This window comes from Squalius cephalus, assembly GCF_949319135.1.
Source record: "Squalius cephalus genome assembly, chromosome: 7".
NCBI lineage: Eukaryota > Metazoa > Chordata > Actinopteri > Cypriniformes > Leuciscidae > Squalius > Squalius cephalus.
Window position 1 is genome coordinate 35,302,344 of NC_137128.1, and position 24,951 is coordinate 35,327,294.

Consider the following 24,951-nt stretch of genomic DNA (forward strand, 5'->3'; position numbering starts at 1 on the left):
GACACAGCAATATACATTAACATTAAAAATGGCTGACAAGGAATATGGCAATATGGAATCAATGGGCTCAAGAAATCTAAAGAGACCAGACACATGACTTTAGGCCACTAAAGCATAAGCATATTCATCAAATTGTATTATTTTCTGACCACTACACATGAAAATTAAAACCATTTTATTATGCACTGGGGCTTGTTCTGAACTTGTGAGACAAATTTAGTGGAAAAATAAATACGTTTTGTCTGCAGATTTCTGGTAAGGATGGTGGAAATTGAAAACACAATGTTCAGTCAGGAATGCAGAGAATGAGAACCAAAGGGCTATGAACAGGAAAAAGTCAATTTTGAACTGATATAGTGTCACTTGAGTGGGAGACCCCCACATGATTCAGGCTGCTTCTACTTTGCTTCCTTGGCTCTAATAATAGTTCATTTAAACTAAGATCAAAGAGACAGACAAGAAGATCAATTGGTCTTCACAGGAATTATTAAAAAGCCTGCAAGGAAACGCTTTTCTCTCCACCTGTGACATGATGCTTGATGTGGCTGCAATAAAACTTAACGACCACTCATTAATTCATGCAGTGCTTCTAAACTTCAGGGTTGCCAGAGAAAAATAACTCAGAGGATACACTTTATGTGTCTTGGAAAGCTGAATCAAACAAAGTATACGTATCAATATCAAAGCTTATGAACACTTGTCAACAGAAAGAGAGAAAAGGGGAGAGAACAGCACACATCACTTGATTTTACTCTAATAAACACTGAAGTCAAATCCTTTTTGTTTGTAGATAATCTGAAGCTGCTGTCACCCAGAAAAGAGGGTGTAGCCTACAGGAGCATCTGCAACTCATGACATCTTATCTTAAAAAAGGGTAACACTTTAGAATACTGTTCTTACTAATTCATTAAACAGAGTTTCTTGTTAGTTAATAGTAGTTGTTAGAATGTTAATAGTGCGTTATACATTTGTTCCTGTGCAGTTATTCGTTAATGAAGTTTAACAATAAAATCTGTTATAAACATTCACAAAACCACAAACCAGGAGTTCAATAATTTGCAGAGCAGAATTAGGACTGAAAAATAGTGATTCATAGAATATAAACCTTTATATATTTCTTTACCATGCCATTAGATTTACATGAATCAGAGAGAGATCCAGAAAGATTGGGAGCATTCAGGTAACGACTGGAATGAAGAGGCGTGTCTACGAGGTGCGGGTGCGGGGGCGGGGCTACACGCTCTCATGTAATGCCACTATTATAGAGACAGGTGTACAGTAATACGGGAGTCATGCAGCGCAGCCGTTCGCAGAGAAGCGATTAAATGTTTACCATTAAGTCAAAAGGAGCATTTTTCGCGCGGTTAGAGTAATATTGGGAGCGTTTCTTTTTTCCAGACTACAGCCATGTGATGGCATATGAGTCGAGTGTAATGTAACAATCCCCACCGACGCCTGTGCAGTTTTTACGCTCAGTGACATGACATGGACGGCTGAGTGTCTCACTGAGAGCGGATGAACTGAAGAACGATGTCGGACCAGGTAAGACGCTTTCCCGTGCGTGTGTGTGTGTGTTTGTGTGTGTGGGGGGGTTGTAGGATCCTTCACAGGTTTGGGATGTACGCCGGTGTGTACACACCCTCTCTTCTTCTGCAGCCGTTATGTTGACTTTGTTTATGTAGGAGTGATTGTGTGTTTGAAAAACATTCCTTTACTCATACAGTCGTAATATTTCAGTTTAGTGTCTTTGTAATGATAAAAACGGTCAAAAATATCTATGGTTATCTTGATAATCACTGTAACTTAATAATACGTGTAAGTCCTCATTGTATGGTCGACTAATTATTCATGAGCCTAATGATTTGCATACTACTTCAGTATTCATGATGATATTCAAAATTATGTTGTTATTCAAAGTAACTGTTACTTAAGAGCTGGCCTTGGGCTACCTCACCCCAAGCATCATACTAGATCTTATTGTTTCACTGTCTGATTCACAATAACGTCTATGATTAATTAATTACCTCCTTTCAATTAGTATAATTGGCTGTCTATGTGTGTCTTGCATGTCTGACACCGGATCAGGCGTACAAGGTCCCCGGCACACCTGCAGTGCTGCGGCTAGATTAATTGCCATATTAATATTGATGCCAGTTGCCCTCACAAGCATACACAGTAAACAGTTTAAGAGCTCTCTTGGTGATTTTGCTTGATAGAGATAGATGGACAAAGCCCTCAACATCATTGAAACTGTGAAAACCCATTATTTGCCACTCTTTCTAAGCAAGTGATGCTTGTTTATGTGAATGGACACACTGCACATTGTTTTGACCCACTTTCGTATAATGTGCACTGCACAAGTTAAGTCCCAGAGGATCACAATCCTCCCCCTTGCACGTGAATTGTTTTGATACATTATTGATTTAGATTTCTTATGGTCTGACTTTGTTCTTGGTGTTCAGTTGGATTGGATGAAGATGCTTGTCTCATCTTGATCTTATCTGATGATTTCACAGGATTATGGCTTAACTCTTTCGGCTGCACCCCAGCTCCGCAGGGGCAGCACCCCCCTGCCAATCAAGCATCAGCTGAGGAGAGAGGAGGCTGTTTCCGAGGATTACGATTGGACGCCTGGGCTCAATGAGCCTGCGACTCCGCAAATCAGCGTCACCAATACCCAAGATTCGCCTTCCCTAAAACTGCCGCAGCAGAAGTACCACGGACCCCTTCGGATAGTCCTACTGGGCCAAAATGGAGTGGGCAAATCCTCTCTGGCACTTTGTCTTGCTGGACTGTCAGACAGATCACTCTCTATAGACTCTGAAACCCAAGCAACCGGTAAATATTATATTTATACAGCTTTCTTGTGCTCAGCATCAAGCGTCAGGATGCCAAGGACTGTACTATTTTTAGATTTGCTTTGGATGAAACACACTTATCACCTCACAGACACCGAGATCACTAGCGTACGGCTCTCAGGATTTGATTGGAAATAGAGGAGTGGGTGCCGTGCAGGCATCCATCTTATCTCAGGTCTTTCATCATCTTGTGTCTTAATGAGGTGGGAAAGAACCAGCAGAGTGTTGCCTCTGATAGTAGAGGATAAAGAGCCAATCAGACACAGACAGTTTTTTTTCCATTCTTTAACCTACCTGAGCTGAGTGTTCTTGTGCATCGATTCTGCACCAGCTAAATTACTGTTACACAACGTCTAGAGTCCAATTCTGAACTTGCATTTCAAAAATTCTTTTGTGTTCTTACATTTGTTCCCATGAAATTGCCAGTTTCTGCTCAACTGCAGAAATAAAATGAGATGCTAATTGATTTTATTTCATCCTTGAGTGTAAGTTTTTTAAAGATGTATCTGTGTGTGTGTTGTAGATGAGGGTTACCAGCGGCGAGTGACTGTGGATGATGAGGACAGCTCAATTTTAGTATTTGACAGTTGGAAACAGGTGAGTCAAAAACCCTCCCAAATGCATAAAAGCAGGTTTGCTTCAAACACTGTTTCTTTATTTTGTCTTTTATTTAGTAGCTTTCAGAATTAGTTTTGGTGCTTGCAAGGTGGGAGTGTATTATTATTCATGAAATATTTTGAACTTCTGCAATTAACTACGATCGAACAGCTTAACTTACATACTTAATTCTTAGTTTAGGCATGCTCTATTATACTTTTAATAAATTTAAGATTACAGCCTTTTCCCTCTGATATGCGTTGTTAGAATGTTCAGCATTCAAATTGTAACGAGTAGCTGTGACGTCGTCATAATATATGCATACTGAATTGTGATTGTTCTTGCCATCCCTGTGTTACGTAAAAATGTATAGATGTTGAATCATCTGACAGAAAACAAGACTCCTACTTATTGTCATGACAACAGCAAAGTGACTGATGCAACGTGTCATTTTTCACTGAACTGAAGTCCCAAATCCTAAGCTTACCTAACATGATTCTTTTGCAGTCTTGTGTGCGCGGGTATTTGCTTTAGGAAATGTGAATCTAGTCTTCTTATATCTTCACTGCAGTGTTGGGGAAGCTACTTTGAAACTGTAGTTTGCCAAGCTACAGATTGCACATCATTTATGATCTATTTTTTTCATCATTTATGAATATATGTCTGATTCTGCCCCCTTGTTCCGTTTGTCATGAAATGGTCTCAAATGCATCTACTGAACTATGGTGCTGATTGAGACCTAATTATATAATTACTATATAATAATATAATTTATATTTACTTGAATATGTTATACATAACAAAAAGTAAACACCCAATACATAACTGATTAGCATTTAGGCTTATTAAATATTTTGTTACCTACAGCACTTAAAGGGATAGTTCATCCAAAAATGTCGTTTCAAACCTGCATGACTTTCTTCTGCAGAACACAAAAGAAGATATTTTGAAGAATGTTGGTAACCAAACATTTATGGTTACTATTGACTTCTATTATATGGACAAAAAACAGACATATTTTATCAAAAAACCTTCTTTTATGTCTCACAGATGAAAGAAAATGGTATAGTTTTGTAATGATGTGTGGATGAGTGAATTATCCCTATAAAACACCATGCAGGGACAGGTTAAATTGAACCGCTAGATTTACTAACACTAAATCTAATTTAGTGTTAGCACTAATTCTAAGTCTTAGTTATTAGTTAACAGTAATAACTAAGTCTAACATTAATTTACTAAACAGACGGTCTAACACTGCTTTAATTGCATTACATACATGTACAGTAAACCATTAGTGTAAAAATCTATTGATTGAGCAGACACACTCTTTAAATGGTTAAGAAAATAGAGAGTGAAGGATAGAGAGGTTAACAAAGACATAAAAAGACGGGATGCAGAGAAAGATGAGAGAAATAGGCTCTTGACCCTCCAGCCAAGGTTTGTCTGTTGTTTGTCATTTCTGTTTCCTTTCACTTTAGGGCAAATTGTTTTCAGTTTCCCGTAATTTGTTCCATTTCTGCTGAGTGTAACTGGCGGGTTTAAAGATCCTTTTACAAGCATTTTATGTGTACCCTCTATAAAATCAGCCTGGTCCAGTTTTCCTTGTTATTCCTCAGTGAATTATGACCTCTACTTTTACACTGTAAAAGCCACTTGTTTGGCGGTAAACTAAAATGATCTAATGGATCAATACACTGTGGCATGTATTATTAAGCTTTTCTGTCATGATTTCTGCTTTTGCATCAGTGAATTGCAGAATTGTATGTATTCGTGTCATTAATATGACAAATCTAGATTGTGAAGTGAATGATGTACGGTACTAAAAGTATACTGTGGCAACAGGTTAAACTTATATAAAACCATTCAAACTTTTGGGGGCAATAAGATTTTATTTCATTTTTTAAATAAATGAATGCTTTTATTCAGCAGGGATGCATTACAATTATCAAAAGTGACTTTCTGTTCATCAATGAATCCTGGAAAAAAATCTTACCAATCCCAAACCCTCCCATCCAATCTTTTGGGAAGCCTTTCATCTATAACATGGCTTTAGGGATTTTCTGAAATGGTCAAACCCAATAATTAATTTACAATGTTATGATGTAGTGTATATCTGGCAGAAAATGTGGGACTGTTATGGGATGGATGGGGTTGGAGGGGTTGGCTGGCTTGTTTAGAGACTGGTCTTTGATGCTGACCCTTGTGAGCAGTTCCATCTCATCCGAAGCATCTGTGTGATTGAATTATTTACGTTCATCTTCGTCTGGGATTGATGCCTCTCTACTAGTTCTGACCTCACTTCTCTCTTCATTAATCAACCACCCTTTCCTCTTTCTTTGATGGTATAACCCGTTTGACCATCGCTTAAAACATAGGACATTCACAGAGTCCTAAATACCAGTTAAAACTCGACTCTTGCTGTTTGATTTTATGTGTGATGTATGTATTTCCTTCACATCTGCTCGCATGACAGGCTAAAGCATGAAGTGTGGGTGTATCATCCACACATTGCTCTGTTTATACTCTGAAATATGATGATAATTTTGCCTGGAACACACAGATGCATGTGCTTATTTAGTGTGAGTGTCTCTTCTGTGTCACTAGAAATGATTCAAACACCTGTGAATGTTATGTGATATCATAGGGTTGTGCATATAGATGTTTGACACACCACAGGGGTATTAGGTTGCCTTTGTAGCCATGTTGAATATTCAAATTTATTCAAATCCAACGGGCAAAATTTACGTGACCTTTTTTAAATGATGTTTATGTGTCATCAGATCTCTCCTAAATCAGATGCTGTTTGTTACAAGCATGAATGTCAGTAGTGATACTGCTATCACAGAAGAGTTTTGGATTTATTCCAGGGCAAAGAGGGTGAGAGCAGTGGCTGGAAAAACTCCAGACTCCCCCCATTCCATCATTTCTCTTTCTCGATCTTGCCATTTTTCTCTTTCAAAGCATCCCTCTTTCTCTCCGCCTAACCATCCGGCTCTCTTCCTCGGTGGCACATCACATCACATCACGTGACCTCTGACCTCACCCACTGCGTTGCATTCTATACCCGTTCCCCGGTTGCCATGGCTACTGGTGGTTATAGCAAACAAAAGGATCTCAGATAAACTATGCAGTGATTAATTTTTATTTTACAGATGCAGAGATTCAGTGCTGCCCTTATAGCTTTATGGTTCACTGATTTCAATCTGTAGCATATGGATTGAAGCCTCATCATGAAGAACGTTCAGCTGAAGTCAGTAAACAGTTACTTTGTCTTTTATTTCAGGGTTTATCGGAGTAGTGGTTAGAGCAGCACAATTGATCCAATCAAAATCGATATTTCCTTGCATGATAAACCATAAAAGGCTGTGATTTAATTAAAGAAAAATATGCAATGCACTGCATGCTTCAAAGTGAATTAGTGGTGTTCTGTTTTGTCTGTAGTCTACTACAATGACTGCCATACAGGAGTACTTGGAAAGATTTTGATTATGCTTCAATAGAAATCATGACAATAGGGTGAAATTAGGGCTGTCAGAAAATTAAGTTGTTAATCACAAGATTTTTTTTTGTTCTGTAATTAATGCCTTAAAGCTTTAGTTCACCCAAAAATGAATATTCTGTAATTAATTACTCACCCCATTGTCGTTCCAAACCCATCAGACTTTCGTTAATCTTCAGAACACAAATGAAGATAAAAAATTTGAGACCTTTCTAACCATCCATTGACAGTCTACACAACTACCACTTTGACGCTTCAAAAAGTTCATAAAGCGATCTTAAAACTAATCCGTATGAATTGAGCGGTTTAGTCCAAAATTTTCTGAAGAGACTCAGTCATTTTATATGATGAACAGATTGAATTTAGGCTTTTATTCACATATACATTGATCAGGGAACATTAACAGAAACTCAACCGAACCTGCTTGATGCGCAAGAGCAAACCTCGAGAATAACACGAGAATGAACCTCATTGGTTCTCAAGCGAGCATGCTTGAGCTGCTGTTTACCACAAATAATGTGTGAGTTGATGAATATGAATGAATATGTGAATAAAAGCTAAATGATATCTAGTATATTAGAAGTCAAAAAGTACTTGGATGAGTAGCTAGAGCCTTTTTGAAGGGTATGTGGGTGTACAATACATACTCCATAAAAGTTAGAGAACACTGATCTGCTACACAAGCTCGAAGTACTGTATTTGTGGCTGTATTTACATAAAGGTATATTCTCCAAGAGGCACAAAAACATTTTGGCTTAAATGTGAACACTCAAACTGACCTCTAAAATCAAACTAAACTAAAGTGTGAGAATACGGTGTGGTTCGCTTAAGAGTAACTCAATCTGCGGCAGAATGCGGGCAAAACATGACTCAAATACATGAGACATTGCTTCAAATTGAGTTATTGCTTACTGGTTTGTTGTTTCGCACACTCTTTTGGATGCAGGTCCTGCTCATTCAATGATTTTATGCCTTTTGTGATTTTCTTTGATCCAGGCAGCAGCAAAATGATATGTTAAATGTAGGGCTGTCAAACGATTAATCGCGATTAATCGCATCCAAAATAAAAGTTTGTGTTTACATAATATATATGTGTGTATGGAGTATAATTATTTTCTATATATAAATACACACACATGCATATATATTTAAGAAAAATGTGTTATTTATATATAAAATATTTATATATAATATAAATTATATATAATATAAATATATATACACAGTATATACATGCAAATATTTCTTAAATATATACATGCATGTGTGTGTATTTATATATAGAAAATAATTATACACCATACACACACATATATTATGTAAAAACAAACTTTTATTTTGGATGCGATTAAGTAAGGGATAATCCACGGCTAGCCATGCATTAAAGAATTTTAATGCACGACGTAGAGGCGAAGAACCACCCGACGCGAAGCGGAGGGTGGTTGCCTCTACGAAGTGCATTAAAATTCTTTAATGCATGGCTAGCCGTGGATTATCCCGCTTATACCTTGGTTATTTGCCAAGTTAAAAATAAGTTAAAGCTGTAACTGATGTTTACAGTGTAATTTTTTAACAGACGTGTAAAAATGACGGTTATTTCTTAAGTTTAGGCTCGTCAGTTCTTGCACTCCGTCTGCTTTAAATAAAGTAGAGCCATCGGATTGCTTTTATTTGAATGAATTCACATTTATTTAAATTCATTATTAAAAGAGAGAGACAGAGAACTGAAGGAGAAGGAACAGAGAGAGAGAGAGAGAGAGAGAGAGAGATGCGTGCACGAGTTAACGTTACCTGTGTGCGTCGATCTCTTCTTTAAAGTCTAGCAGCTACAGTCCCCTCGTTGCTTAAGCCTACCTAAACGTTTTCATATGCGTCTCTCACTCTGCTTGCAAGTGTATCTGTGTTACTATGGTTACCAATGTAGCGGATTAATTTCGAACTGTAATCAAACTGACTGGAACTACCTGTGCATTAAACGGTTTTACTGCACACCTTCCAGCCAATCAGAATCGAGTATTTAAACAGCCCATGGTATAATCGCGATTAATCGTTTGACAGCCCTAGTTAAATGTTTATCAAATGTTTAAATTGAAGTATGTTTTTTTTTTTTGTCCAAATCGTACAGTCCTTGTAGTGGGGAAAAAAAGCAATATAAACATTTATCCCTTGAGTATCTTTAAGACAAAATGTAAGCATTACTAATTAATTAATAGCTTGAGTGACTCAGTGAAGGTCAGCACTTTCCTTATTGTGAAACAGGGTCAGCATATTTGGATGCAGTGAAGAGGGTGCAGTAAGTTTACTCTAATGTTGCAGTCTGTTCTGTGGACTGCAGCCTCACTGTCAACTTACTGCATTCACTGAACCATGGAGAATTGGAGAGAGAGCGTGAGAGAGAGTGAGAGTGAATGAACTCATTTTCACACAGTGCTGCATCACTAGTAGCTGCAGAGGATGCAGGTCTATTTTGGTTCTGTTGCAGATTCTCCAAGTTCACCCATTCTACACCTGACACATCAGCTCAATTAGAGTTTGGATTACGCACAGGCATTCATTCAAACATGCACATGCTCACAAACGTACTGTACAATCACGTACACTGCCCCAAGTCTAGCCTCAGTTAGCTCTGAGACTTGAATTGCTTGTGACAGCGGGGGGAAGAATGGCTTTAATAAGTTATTCTCTTTCCTAAAATAGCTGACACATGGTCAGTAACGTCCTTACGCAGGCTGAGGACGCATTCCGTCACCCGCCCAACCGTTGGTAGGCAATGGGAATTGCGTCACGCGTCGCTGCTCCGTTTTCTGCGTTCCAGCGTGAGTGAGTTCCAGCACGGGAGGCATCAGCATGCTCTAACCTCTCTGTTCACCTATGTCAACTACATGAGCCAAAAACTCAACTTGAAATCAATTTGCAGCCTAAATAGGGTGTGAACTGTTTCATTTTTCTATTGGCCACTTTGAATTGAAGACTTAAAATGAAACGAAACATGGAATAGAGCAGTATTAACTATTGTTCTGTGCAGATGATCTACCACATTTGTCTGAATTATTGTGGATACTGTGGCCCACAATGCAGTGGGCATTGAATCTCCTTTTCCAGTGTATAAACAACTTGTTTGTGCACAACTGCATTGTGGGCCACAGTATTCAGCACAACAATTCAGACAAATGTGGTAGATCATATAGATAAATACTGTAGATGGATCAATTTAGTACGTTATTAACCTTGTTTACTCATCCTCTTGTTGTTCCAAACCTGCTTGACTTTCCTTCTGAAACATAAAAAAGATGTTTACTTTCAAAGCATTTTTGCCATACAATGAAAATAAATGCTGACCAAGGCTGTCATTCTGTCTCATATGTTCTTTGGAACAGCATGAGGGTGAATAAATGATGACGTGACAGAAATGTCATTTTTGGGTGAACTAGCCACTAAGCATTAGCATTAATTTCAGACATTAAACATGCAACGTAACAAAGTAATGTTGTATTATACTATTTGAAATGATTATCTTTGCGTATTACTGCATGTTGTATGCTATTTTCATAAAATAGTATGCAAGTAATATACAGCAAATACTGTGCAGTATGAACTAGTGTGCCATTCTAAACATAGCCCAGAGCAACACGACACAAGATGCTACCATTTCCTGTCACTGTATGGTTGACAGACATGACATGAGCTGGTAGACTAGGACTATTCGACTTGGCTATTATTAATAGATTACTTTGAGGTGAAATATTGATGATGCTAAGTGGCTCATATGGTTTTTGTTTACTGGGTAGGGGCCATTGTGTTTGAACACTGACAAGGCGGTTGTGGAGTTTGTAAATGTGTGAAGTATATGTCTGTTTATCTCACTCAGAGTGTGTAGTGTACTGCTGGGAGCCTTATGCTTAAGTACAGCTACAGCTCAGCCCTAGTGTCATTATGGACTGTGAGCTTTTTGTAACGTTCATTAGGGAGATGTTTTTTCTTTGATGATCGTGTGCTTGGCAGAGAAAGCGGGTTTTTATTTCTGTGGAGGTATGTGTGCTTTGTGTTTATAGCAGCAGAATTGGCTTGTTCAGCGGCTGAGAAAGCACTTTTAGATGGGATGGTGTACTGTAAGTCTGTGTGTGGGATCTTGGGCCAAGTGTGTATGTTTGGGAGGAGGGGATGTGGACAGATGGTCTGTGGTGACTGTCTGCAGGGGTGTGGACCTCACTCTGGTACACAGAAACAAACTCGGCACACGGTTAAGTCTCAACATCCAATTATTAGACTCGACCTCTCCCCCCTACGGAGTAACTAATTAAAGTCTCTTATGCACCATGAAATCCCTCTCCATATTGAAATATATTAGTTCATATGCTTATTATACTGAATTTATTCTATGTCTTATACTTAATCTATGTGTGTGTAATTTTTTATGTATTTATTTAATTAATTATGTAATAATACATCATATTATTCAATATTAATGTTATTTAATAACAGCCATCCAGGGTGTCTCCCAGCCTATGGACCAAGATGCTGGAATAGGCTCCAGCATTCCCACAACCCTATATAGGACAAACGGTTTGGAAAATGGATGGATGAATTATTTAATAATATTTAATATTATATTTAATTATATAATTATGATATTCATTATATAATCATATGTCATTTATTTATTTTAGATTTAATTATATAATATATTTTTTATTGTAATTTTTGTATGTTTATATTTATTTCATATACTCTTTTCTCAATAAAGTTCTCAATAAAGTATCTTGTTTAACTAAAAAAAAAATATTTAACTGGTAAAGAAGACCGAAATACTGATAAAATAAAAAAATTTTGCAATGTTTTCTCTGTATTGGCTTGTGGACCAGGCCCTGGTCTGATTTCCATGTAATCTTCCTGTGCCAGACGTGGCCAGAAGAAGGTGTGTTTGTGTTAAATGACCCAGTAGAGAAGGAACACGGTTCTTGGGAATGGGTTCACTGTGGGAGATGAGTTGCGGGACATTTTAATTCCATGTTTTTCCCAGATTCTAATCTCCTTTATGACCTACCATAAACTCATTTTTTTCTCAACCAAAGGCTTAACCACAGCAACAGGAACAGAGAGAAACAATTTCAGGGTTTTAAAGCTGAAATGTGATTTCTGTACCACTAGTGGCACCAAAGGGAATTGAAAGATAGATTTCCAAGGGATTGTTTATCTTCAATGGAATTGTTCAGTTTGTGAGCCTTGAGTTCCCTCTGGAACTTGCTTTGGGTGTTAGAATAGCAGTTTTCAATGTTTCAGTAAATGGTTGACATTACTTTTAGGTTTTGTTGTACAAAATAAATGACGCACAATCATACCTTAAGCATATACTTTTGTTTATGTTAAACATATCTATCTATCTGTCCGTCCGTCCGTCCGTCTATCCATAGCATCTATGACACACCTAATGTGTGTTTTTTGCTCTTCATTATGTTGAATTAGCACTAAAAAGTGTCCTGCCTTTTTGGGGAAGTGAAAAAGAAAGAAATATAAAATTGTCATGAGAGTCAATTTTACTCCTACCAAAATTACTTGAACGCATTTTATGTTGCAACTAACAGAGCAATATTGAGATCACCGCAGCGCTTAGACTCTAAAGGGAATTCAACCAATTGCTTACTTAACATCAGAAACTGCACTACAATTTTAAAGAAGATAAGTTTAAACAGAATATGCTCAGTGTGAGATTGTGGTGGAGAAATAGTCAAAGGTATATTTTGTTCCTTTTAATTAAGTCTTTTTGCAACATTATAAATACCAAAATGAATCTTCCTGACACACACAAGCACTTCATAACGGTAAATGTGTTTGTACAAAAAGCACCATGGCGTGTGGATGAGCATTTAGCTGGATTAGTGTGAAGGTTTTCATTAACCTGCTGTTATAGGGTTGATATATAGACTATTTCAGCATTTATTAAGAGTGCAGGATTTAATAATCTAAATCTGCACAAGAGGACAAAAAAGCTGGCAGGCATATTTGCTGACAGCATGATACGGATTTTATGTGTGTGTGTGTTTCATGACTATAATCACTCAGTTTGTGTGATAAAGAACCGTTTAATAAGAGTGTGTGTTGCAGTACCACTGTAGGCTATAAATTTTCACACGCACACCTGCCTGTTTGTACTCAAAGCCATTAAAAGCTATCATTTTGTGTATATATCTGGTCATGAAAGGGCAGACAGTGACAGATGGGCCTGTATTTTGGTGGAAGAGCTCGATGTTATTAGTTAGATACTGCTGTACTCTCTCGTCTTGTTTCTCTGATGGAAAGACCTTTTGCTTTTCCCGTCCGGCCCCTGAGAGCCCCTCCATCACGATGAGCACTATCGACCGTGTCGTGCTGTCTTCTCCGCTCATCAAGATACGTGTCTGGTCCTCAGCGGAGAGAACCTCCTCCCCGTGCCCTTCCTGCGTGGGGTTGTGGCAGGTGGTTGAGCCCCCCTCTTCCCCGTTGCTTCCGCCCCAATAGACTCTTCCTCTCCAGAGAAACTCTGCGTTTCTGAGGTTGTGTGAATCGCACCCTCCGGGGCCGAGTGCGATTGGCGCGGCTGCAATGACAATTTTTTAGGCAACTCTCCAGAGGGCTGGAATTTGCCTTTGGGGAAAAGGGGATGTAGGACACAGGCTTTCCATCTATTTATCTGTTCCTCATTCTGAGTAGGAAATTAAATAGGAAGCGTTCCATAGGGGACGGATACATTTTCTTTCTACCCTCAGTTCATTAAAGATAGAGTGACAGCAGTCTTGTCATAGCTGGCAAGAAGAGAAAGCCCGACCCCTGTGTGACCGTACTTTGGCGCTTTAAAGCGTTCGTGGTGACGTTCTCGGGGGGTAAACGCTTGACTGATGCATCTGCTGCCCTTTCGAACACACCTGAGCTCAGTGGCGGCAACAACGCTGAAATTGTGAGCTGGAACAACAACAAAGCCATCCTAGATTTGAGGTTATCCTCCTTAAATCCCGCTAATCCTCTTTTTCGTGGACACAAACACTCCTGAGCCCCACACTAACAAAAACGATCTTCCTCTTATTACTGACCTACCGTACCAGTGACAAATAATCATGTAATACTCTGTAAATAGCCTGTATAATAAGCACTCATAGTTGAGCTCTGCTGTAATTGGTATGTCTGTGATTTGATTTGATGTGATTGGCAGGAGCTGTCCACCCTGCAATGCGAGGTGTGCATCCTGGTGTTCTCGTTGACGGACAGGCGTAGCTTCCACCGGATCGCCCAGCTCCGCCTACTGTTAAGGGAGACGCTGCCGCACACCCCCATCATCCTAGTGGGCAACAAGAGTGACCTTGTGCGCTCCCGTGAGATCAGCACAGAGGGTAGGCCTGTTTTTAATCTACGTCTATGAGCACAGATGCCATAATTCAATGCGATTCAACGCATGTTGCATAGCTGGCAGAGATTACATGCTGGGAATTAAAAGAATAGGGTTTTAGGTCAAATGAAAGAATAGCGTTTTACAGTAAATTAAACATTGTAAACCCAAATACAGATGCAGAGATACTAAAAGAGAAAAAGGAGATAGGGAGAAAGAGAGACTGATAGTAATATGAAATAGATTTAAGAAAGAGAAAGACCAATTAGAATTCAGTATGCAAAAAAGACCAATTAGAATTCAGTATGGAGATATTAGAATGACATCATCGCTGTCAGATACAATGTTGTGTCTACACTGGAAACATTACTTTTAACGGTCAGTATGGTCAAAATATTTAGAAAAATAATAAAAATCCTAGAAATGAATTATATACACTACCGAATTGGTTCAGTTCAAAAGTTGGGTTCGGTAATATTTTAGTTTAATTAAATATTAATTTAAAATTATACTTTTATCAGCAAAGACACCTTAAGCTAATCAAAAGAGACAGTAAAGACATTTATAATTTTAGATTTCTATTTAAAATAAATTCTGTTCTTTTGAACTTTCTATTCAGCAAAGAATACCTTAAAATGTATCACGGTTTCCATAAAAATATTAAACATAAAAATAAACTCAAAAAACAAACAAACTAAAAAAAAAACATATTATTAATTAACAATATTTTATTGATAATAAAAAGAAAAGATTTTGAGCACTGAATCAGCATATTAGAATGATTTCTGATGGATTGTGTGAAGTTGAAGGCTGGAGTAATGATGCTGAAAATTCAGTTTTGCCATCATAGGAATAAATTACATTTTAAAATATATTAAAATAGAAAACAGCTATTTTGAGTAATAATATTTCACCATGTTGATGTTTTTACTGTATTTTTACTGTATCCAATATCCACATATGAGGAAGTATAAGAAAGGAAATTAGTGTCTGATGCTTTACAGACTGTCAAAAATAGAAATAGAGGGCATATGTCAATATCAAGTGTTTTCAGTGCTAGGAGCTCCAATTATAACTGGAGCAAACTAGTTTTTTTGTGTCACGCTGCTGTAGGCTACCAGTGTGGTCATGTGAGACTTTGAATGCCGATGAGAGTCAACGGGAGGTTTTCAAACTTTTTTTTAACAAACTAATTTTAGATTTTCTACATTTTTATTTTAAATAATATTATTTCCCCTGAAAATAGATATTGCACTGCTAAGGCTCAGATTAATAATAAAACTAAATAAAAATGGAGTCTGGATGTTAAAGTTGTGATAAAATGGAAGTAGTGACAGATTTTTTTCCGTACATCTGAGTGATAAGTATTATTGGAAAATAAAAAATGTAGGGCGGGGACTTGGTGCTGCTATCCATCGGTTGTAGATCGGATGGAGATTTGCGAGACTCCAAGAGGTGGACTAAAATGATTGGAGAAGTTCGGCATACATCACCAGAAAGTTTTACCAAAAGATTGAGTTGTGTCATTTAGATAAAAAATTACGAGATAAAATAAATACAAAAACATGCATGGATGAATCATTAACAGATCAATAACATGCATTTAGAAAGTATACAGTCATTTCCTGGCAACTTTAAATGCTGTGAGAATAATAGCAGAAAATTGTGGAACTTTAATACAGTCATTTAGAGTACAGATCCCATAATTCAACAGGTATTTTGAAAAACACAGTCCACGCAAGGTCCCTTGTGGTCCACCTCTGTCTGCCACACTTATGAGTCATCTATATTAACCTTCCTGCTGTGACTCAGCTTTTGTCTAAATGCTTCTATCTCCATCTGGCCGTATTTATATAAGGGGCTTCGTGGATTCCTGGCAAGAAGAAATCACTCAGCTTATCGGCATGAACAGGTGCTGCTAGGAGACGTGCATTGGTTAAGTGGACACATTAGGGGCTGAAATGGTATATAGATTCTCTTTTCTGCTGTTTTCTCAGCAGGGCAGATACAGTTTTGTTTCAGTGACTAACTCAACAGATAAGTGTACATTTTAAATGCAAATTAAATACTTATTAAATACAGGTTCGTTTTTTAACCCAAGTCATTTCAATTTAATTTTAGTGGTTTCTGCCACGGTATTTAAAAAAAATGTAATCTACAATGTAGGTGAAGAAATTGCTTTTGAAAATACACATTGGTGGGTGGTTGCAATAATGTTTTTAGTGGTTGCTAGGGCATTTATACTATAATATTCTTTTATATACATCTGATAATTATATATATGATTGTTTTCGATTTCATGTTTTCTGCAACAGCATTTTAAAGATAGGGTAGGCAATTTCGTAGAGGCTAGCAATCGCAAATTAGCTTTAAAATCATAATATCCCACTCTCCCTTTAGCCACGCCTCCTTCAAAACACATGAACACACACAGCAGAGTCTGCAAAGCATCACGAGACGAGAGAAGGCGTTAAACTACCTCATGTCTCAAAGCACATAACATTACAATAATAATGAACGTAAACAACTCGCAGAGCTCTTACTTGTACAACCTAACTGCTGCAGATTAATTTCACCGTTGATAGTTTTGACAGAAACGCATAGCCTAAATATGAGTCACAATGATTGAATGCAATGATTGGACGAACATTTTTTGGTCCTGAGACTTCTACAGAAGATATAAGTACATGTTTTAATATTTAGACCACTTCTATTATTGACTGCAATCAATTGCTATGAAACTAAGAGAGTTTCAACCAGTTGAGCAAAAAGTGTTTATATAAATAAAAATTGCCTACCCTTACATTTAATAAACATATATACATACAATATTTAAAATTGTCTTTTTAAAGTTGCATATAAAATTCACATGGCCCAAAAAATCTGACGATGCACATGTTCCCTTGGTGTAAACTGGCATAGTGCTTCTTGTTTCTTCAATCTTCTGTAGTCATGCTGAAAAAAAAGCAGTCTCTCTCTCTCTCTCTCTCTCTCTCTCTCTCTCTCTCTCTCTCTCTCTCTCTCTCTCTCTCTCTCTCTCTCTCTCTCTCTCTCTCTCTCTCTCTCTCTCTCTCTCTCTCTCTCTCTCTCTCTCTCTCTCGCTCTCTGTTTTGTCATTTGGGACATTTTTTTGTGTTTGCTCTGTATTATCTCACCCACAATGTGCTGGTGTTACTATCTTTATGTGTGTGTGTGTGTGTGTGTGTGTTTGTTTGTGTGTGTGTTAAAGTATGCCAATGTTAGTACACGCTCTCATATTCTCTCCCTCACACCTTTCTTTCTCTAATTCTCTCCTTCGCCTGCATGGTGAAGTGAACCCCCTATGTCATGTGTTTGCAGGACTGTGATAAGGAGGATAAGGAAAAAGCGAAGCTTAGTGGGTTGTAATGGTGTGCAGGCACTTTTATGTATTAGAGCTGATAACAGGGCGGTGCCATGGGAAAGATGACATCAGAGGTGCTCTATTCTTTTGGAAAATTACATCCAGTATAAGCTGTATTCTTCTGTTTCAGCAGTCACATGATTTTGCTGCTCATCTTCCATATTATGACCAACTGCAGGGCAAAGGAATGGCGAATCAAAGCAATGAGGAAATTTATATGCATTTATATAACCCATTTCTAAATGCTTGCACTCTCTGATATTGGTGCTATATGGAGATAGATCGTGGATTATAGTGCTATATGGAGATAGATCGTGGATTATATATATATATACATATATATATATACAGTATTTACATGTAAATATTTGTTTAAATAAATACATGCATATGTGTGTATTTTTATATACAAAATAATTATACACAGTGCACACACATTTATGATGTAAATACAAACTTTTATTTTGGATGCGATTAATCGTTGCCCAGCACTAAATAGATGTCCACAAAAGTTAGATTTAGTAGGGTTTTTGTTAACTTGGGATTTGTAAAAATGTTTTCAGAGACCTTGGATCAAATCCAGTCCAGTCCAGTCCAGTGTTTTTCTTGGTATCTCTGTTCATATGTTTTTGTAATCACTACCATTACTTTGATTGGCGGGAAATTAGCGGAAAAGTCTACTAAATAACTTTTTTACATTGTCAAAAGGAAATGTAAATGGCCATGTAGTGGAGGTTGCAAAGGTGCTTATATGCAGTTGCTAAGAGGTTGTTTAGTGTGTTGCTATGGTGTTCAGAGTGGTTGCTAGGGTATTTATATGGTGTTTTGGGTGGTTGCAAGGGCATGGACCATTGGATGCTATTAAGTTCTAAATGATTGCTATACGTGGTTATGTATGACTTCTTTTCACAAGACGATATACATAAACTCATTAGATTGAATAAATAAATACTAGTATGAGAAGGTTAAAAAAGCATTAATTAAACATACAGTTCATTCATATTTTCAATGAATGTTAACTTTGACTCTGTTTTTTTATTAATACTTTTATTCAATAAGGATGTGTTAAATCTATCAAATGTGGCAGGAAATATGTTTATAATGTTACAAAAGATTTGTATTTCAAATAAATGCTGTTCTTTTAAACTTTCTATTCATCAAAGATCCCTGAATTTTTTTGATTACAGTTACAAAAATATTAAGCAGCACAATTTTTTCAACAATTGATCATAATAATAAATGTTTCTTGAGCACCAAATCAGCATATTAGAATGATATCTGAAGGATCGTGTGACACTGAAGACTGGAGTAATGATGCTGAAAATTCAGTTATTTTATAATAATTTTTCATAATATTACTATTACACTGTATTTTTGATTAAATAAATGCAGCCTTGGTGAGCATAAAATACTTCTTTAAAAAAACATTTAAAAAAAAATCTTACTGGCCCCCAAATTGTAAATAGTGGTGTATGTTTCTTTTAAATTGGACTGAGTTGACCGTTGATATCAGATTTTGATTTGTTTTAGAGATGATGGTATGTTGCTATTCATGTAAAAGAGAAAATAGCTCTTACAGAGATGGCTACAGAGTGCCTTTTAAAGACACTTTGATAGCACTCTTCTCAAGCTGCACAATTTGAATGCATCTTTAATATCCAGAGCACAAACTGTATGGGATGAGTTATGCTCCGAAGTTGAATACTTAGGCTTAGGGGTTTGTTCAAACCTTTAACCCTAAGTATGAGCGTCAGTAAGCACCACTAACAAGCACATCAGATTGGTGTGGCAAGGAGAAAAGGACCTTGTATGAAGTACAGAGGACGGTTATGCAGACACATCTGTGCTCAGCATATTTATTCCTCCGGGTGCTGCAGCTAGGGTGGTCATCGATTCGGAAATGTCCTGAATCTTTTTCTGTCTGTATCTCGCTTCCTGCATCCGATACAAACACACAAGCGCACATACACTGTGTACTCAGCTTCATGTAAATGGGTTTCATTTACATTCTGTATTTGCGAGTCAGCTATTTGACGCTGACATTCAAGCCGTATTTAAACAGGCACACAGACTCTGGATGCGTACATGCTCTAAGGTTATACAGGCTAAATCGTTGAAACAGAGACGCCTAACCTTATGCGAGTGAAGATGAGTCAATAGCCATAAACAGAATTTACAACTCTGGACTGTAATGCTACACACATAGAGTAAATCTCCTGTCTGCTGTGGCACAACAAATGGGTTCTCCTTCTTTTTCTCTCTCTCTTTTTTTTTTTAAGATAACAGGGTCCATTGTTTTATTGGGGTAATATCCTGCGTCTTTTATCATTTATTATTTTCCCTTATTTTTGTCTATATTGTGAAATATTATTGCAAATGTTTTCCACTTTAATATATTTTAAAATGTCATGTATTTCTTGCAGAATTTTCAGCAGCCATAACTCCAGTCGCATGATCCTTCAAAAATGCTGATTTGGTGCTCAATATACATTTCTTGTTTTTAATCAATGTTTAAAACAGTTGTGTGCTGCTTTAATATTTTTGTAGAAACAGATATTTTTTTCAGGATTGTTTGATGAATAGAAATCTCAAAAGAACAGCCATATTTTTTAAATATAAATGAATTATAAATGTCTTTACTGTCACTTTTGTACATCAATTTAATGCATCCATGTTAATAAAAGTATTACAGTTTTTCTCAATCGCTTTGGCACATTTTTCGAAACAGTCTTAACATTCTCTAAACTGTAAGTGCAATTGTCACAACTGTTTGCTGTAACATCAGAACTCTATAGCATGTCTGCAAAATGTAATTTCTCACCCAAAACATTTAATTCATGCTTCAAAACCTAGTTTTTGTGTCTGTAAATTGGCCAAAGCCACCAAAATAAAAGGTATTTTTGTCAGCGTGTGAGCCGTACTGGTCATAATGTTTAGATGTTTTTTCACCATGGAAATATTTGTTAAATGCACGCTTTCTACTTTTTAGTTGACACTGTGTTTTTTTTACGCTATACAATAATGTCAGTTTTGTCTAGTTGAATGCTCTTGTGTATCACACATTCACACTGAGCTTTTTAGATATAGGCTAGATTTCAGCAATAAATTTACTAGGAAAAGTCAATACTGTAGTACTCAAAAAGAAAAATTATATTAGGTGTCCTTATCTATTTTGCACTTACATAAAAAAATAAGTACAGTGTACTTATTGTGTTCATATTGTATTGCAAAACACTTTTGCTGCTGTTGAGGTTGGATATGGGTACGGTTAGGGACAGGCTTGGTTGAATGGGGTGGTTTAAGGGGTAAGGGAGTAGTCAACAGTGTAATTCTACATTTAGCTATAATTACATGCAGGTTTTTATTTTTATAAGTACAACGTAAAAACATGTACACAATAAGTGCATTGTAGCAAATTATTAATTTGCTGTAAATGTTAGTACATAGTAGCTAAAGACACCTAATATAAAGTGGGACTGAACATTTTTATTTATACAGCACATATTTGTAGAAATGTGGTACATGTAAACTGAAAATTCATTTGCTTGTTCATTTTTACATATTCTATTACAGTATGTCTTCCCCTAACACCACACATTCTTACATATCTTCCTATTGCTCTTCCACGACAAGCAACTGTGTATTTTCAGTTTCTACAAAAATAAACTGCTGTGCTGTTTATGGATTTAGATGTTCCTGCATGTTCAAAAATGGCAGTAATTGTGCTGGGCAAACTCCATATAGCCCTACTGTACACTTCCTAACTTGATTGGTTGATTGGTACGATTGTTATTTCTATTTCACTACAATGGCAGGCCATTTGTCAATTCAGCAGACATAGGTATTTATGGAATATACATGCATGTCGGACAGATTTTGATAACTGAATGGATCATTTTGCATGTGTAGGCTCACACGATGAAAGAATGTTTAAAAGTTTGACAGTTTCACTGAGAATCAACTCATCAGTTTTGATCAACAAGCCATGTGCATTTAGATGTTGTGCAAATTGTAGACAATTGTACTTACTCTTTTGCACACATGTGCCAAAACACATGCAAATTGTTTAAATTAATAAGAAATCCAAATCTCACATGAACAAGAAACTAATTGTTCAGAGACATGACCTTATTGTTTTGAGAAAAAAAAGTCTCATTCGAGAATTGAGCCAAAGCGATTGAGAAAAACTGTAATGGCTTCCAAAAAGCAATCTTTCTGACCCCAAAGTTTTGAATGTGTATTTTCTGTTTTCCTTACATGTTACATATTATCCTATATCTTTCACAATGTAAAAGGCTTTGCTAAGACACTGTTAAACAACTAAACAATGGGGCTGTGCCAACTATACTGGATCTTTATGATTATTTGCTACTGTACCTTTAAGACCTCCATGTAACTGAACTCTGTTGTGCAGCCTCTTTGCATATGAAATAAGTAACAACACTTGCTAACGGGTTGTAGGTTCACGATCGGATCCAATCTAGTTGCCACTGTTCCATCCTCTCAATAGCAGTCTCTTCCCAGACAGCAACATAATGTCTGCCCAGATCCGGCCCACATCTGGTATGTGTGAAATCCACGTGTACCAGATGCTGTCTGGGTTTGCAAAGCCTGTGACAGATTCTCAAAACAATCCATGCTGAAATGTGTCACACAAACTGCTAATGTTTAATTGGTAAACAAGAATTCCATAAACATCAAGCCACTTATTCCTAAGGTTGAGATCTTTCAGAAGGCTACAATGACCTACAGCCTGGATAAAGCACAAAGTTTGGTGGGCTTGTTGTTAGTTATGTACTTTACCATCTGAAATAGTATCTTCTAATTCTAAAAATTATCACATCAAACTGAAATGTTTATTTTACAAAAAGTACATTTTTTTATGATACACCACTTATAAAACTACACCTCATCTGTGGATTGGCATGGTAAATGTCTGTTTCCCGTGTTTTTCTCTCTGTCTCCTCCTTTGTTTCTTCTCTCAGGTCATGTCACTTATTCACAATGGTGCCGTCTAGTCGAAATCTAAAGTGATCTAATTCAATCCTGTCCGCACACCTCCGAACAAACACACCCACACACACGGCAAGCATTTAGCCTTTATTTCTCCTTTCCTAGAGCCCCTCCGTGCTCCATTAAGTCCCACTCAATTGATTCAGTTATCTAACGCTAATCTGTGTTGATATGACAAGAGATTGTCAAACTCCATCTGCATCTGTATCACTCAATCTCTCTCTCTTTTTCTGTCTCAGAGGCGCACTCCAGCGCAATGATGTTTGGCTGCCTGTATCTGGAGCTCTCCGTCTCTCTGGACCACCGCACCAATGACCTCCTAGAAGCGGCTGTGAGAGCGGCCCGGGGCCACAGCCTGGGGCCCGGCTGGACGGAGGGGTCCCCCTCAGCGGCCCGCCGAGAGAGCTTGACCAGCAGGGCCAAACGCTTTCTGTCAGGGCTCGTCCCGCGCTCCCACCTCGGCCGAGACAGGGACAGGGAGGGCGACAGAGACCTCAGCAGACACAGAGGAAGCAGAATGCTCAGACAGAAGTCACGTTCTTGTCATGACCTCAGCGCTCTTATGTAACCGAAAACCACAGAGAGAGAAGGGAGAAGAGGTGTTAAAGAAGGCTAGTGGAGAAACTGCATGTGAGATTGACAGGTGAGGAGATAAGAGACAGTGTTGCCACACCACTTCACAGAGGAGATAATTCTCTGGAGATATTACCTAAACTAGTATGTGTGAAATTATTTGTTTATACCAGTCTCTCAGTCATTGAATGTGACAGTGGTGCAGCGAAACCTAGCAGTGTGTAAACTATCCTGACAGAACATGACCTTTAAGGTTGCGAGAGGCCTGGAAACGGACAGGCCGACACACATATAGCGCTGGATATCAGTATAATGAGCGTATCATGCTGACTGTGACAGGCTGTGGCGATAGAATAGCTCCTGTAGAAGTCCCTGCTGAGAAGCATGCTGACACAGCACGGATGCAGAATCGTAGTAAAAGTTTTGTAGTAAAAAAAAAAGGCCCACCGGCACAGAATAAGATACTTTAGTTAATGCATGGATTTAGCTTTTTAGCTTTTCTCACTCTACCTGCACAAGAATAGAATTTTCAGGTTTAAGGAAACCAAATAAAGTGACCAGAATCAGTCATTGAAAAAACCCTGTTGGTCGATAGGGCTGCACGATATTAGAAAAAAAAAAAAAAAAGACTGGCATTGCGATTATTTTGTTTTTCTGCTAAATAAAAAAAATACAGGAATTTTCACCAGGTGACTTTATGGTTACTGAAAGAGTGTGAACACCCACATTTTTCAAGTTTTTCCAAATTAATATTATATTTTTTCCAAATATTGCAAGGAATAGTTCACTTCAAAATGAAAAATCTGTCATCATTTACTCACCCTCAAGTTGTTTAAACTAAATATTAAAAATGACTTTTTACTCTGAAGATTTTTTTTTAGTGTGAATCATACTTTTAGGGACGAATAATTTGGAAAAACTTGAAAAATGTGTGTGTTCACACTCTTTCAATAACCATAAAGTGGTTATAAAAAAATCTCTTTTCACTTGAGTTTTCATAGACCACATTCCCAGTATTTTCAATCATACTTTTGAATCATACTTTTAGGGACGAATAATTTGGAAAAACTTGAAAAATGTGTGTGTTCACACTCTTTCAATAACCATAAAGTGGTTATAAAAAAATCTCTTTTCACTTGAGTTTTCATAGACCACATTCCCAGTATTTTCAATCAAACCCATTCAATCTGAATATAAAATAATAATAATTTGTATTACTTTTATTGTAATTATTATAAAAAAAAATATATATATATATATATATATATATATATATATATATATATATATATATATACATTTTTTTGTAATACTATTGTACTGTGAAAACATTCTAGTATTTAATTAAAATAAAAAATATTTTATTTGTAGTAACTGTAAAATGACAGTACTACATTTTATGTCTTGATTTCTTCATTTTCAAACATTAAACTATCCAGCATTTTTTGCCACTGTGTAAATGAACACAGTGCCATGCCTCGATCTGAAACATGCAGTGCATTTATTTATTTCATTAAATCGAAGTCCTGGTGTTTTGATAAAATCGATATCGCAACATTGGTTTAGTGAAATTCTTTCGATATATTGTGCAGCCCAATTGGTCAACTACTAATTGGAATAATGTTATGGTGGTTATGGCTCTGAGAAATACTGTGTCCTAACCAGACGTAGT

General features: G+C 37.1%; 1 protein-coding gene across 1 annotated transcript; it reads left to right on the forward strand.

Moving 5' to 3' along the window:
* Positions 1-1,255: 1,255 nt before the first annotated feature.
* On the forward strand, positions 1,256-23,938 carry rem2 (RAS (RAD and GEM)-like GTP binding 2). The gene is made up of 5 exons (XM_079877150.1): positions 1,256-1,542; positions 2,517-2,838; positions 3,382-3,455; positions 14,138-14,315; positions 22,946-23,938. The coding sequence occupies exons 1-5, from the start codon at positions 1,531-1,533 to the stop codon at positions 23,272-23,274; spliced, it is 915 nt and encodes a 304-aa protein (XP_079733276.1). The 5' UTR covers positions 1,256-1,530; the 3' UTR covers positions 23,275-23,938.
* Positions 23,939-24,951: the final 1,013 nt, after the last annotated feature.

Coding starts and splice junctions, on each gene's coding strand:
- rem2 (XM_079877150.1), top strand. Junction 3,456..14,137: donor TATTTGACAGTTGGAAACAG/GTGAGTCAAAAA, acceptor TGTGATTGGCAG/GAGCTGTCCACCCTGCAATG. Junction 14,316..22,945: donor CCGTGAGATCAGCACAGAGG/GTAGGCCTGTTT, acceptor TTTCTGTCTCAG/AGGCGCACTCCAGCGCAATG.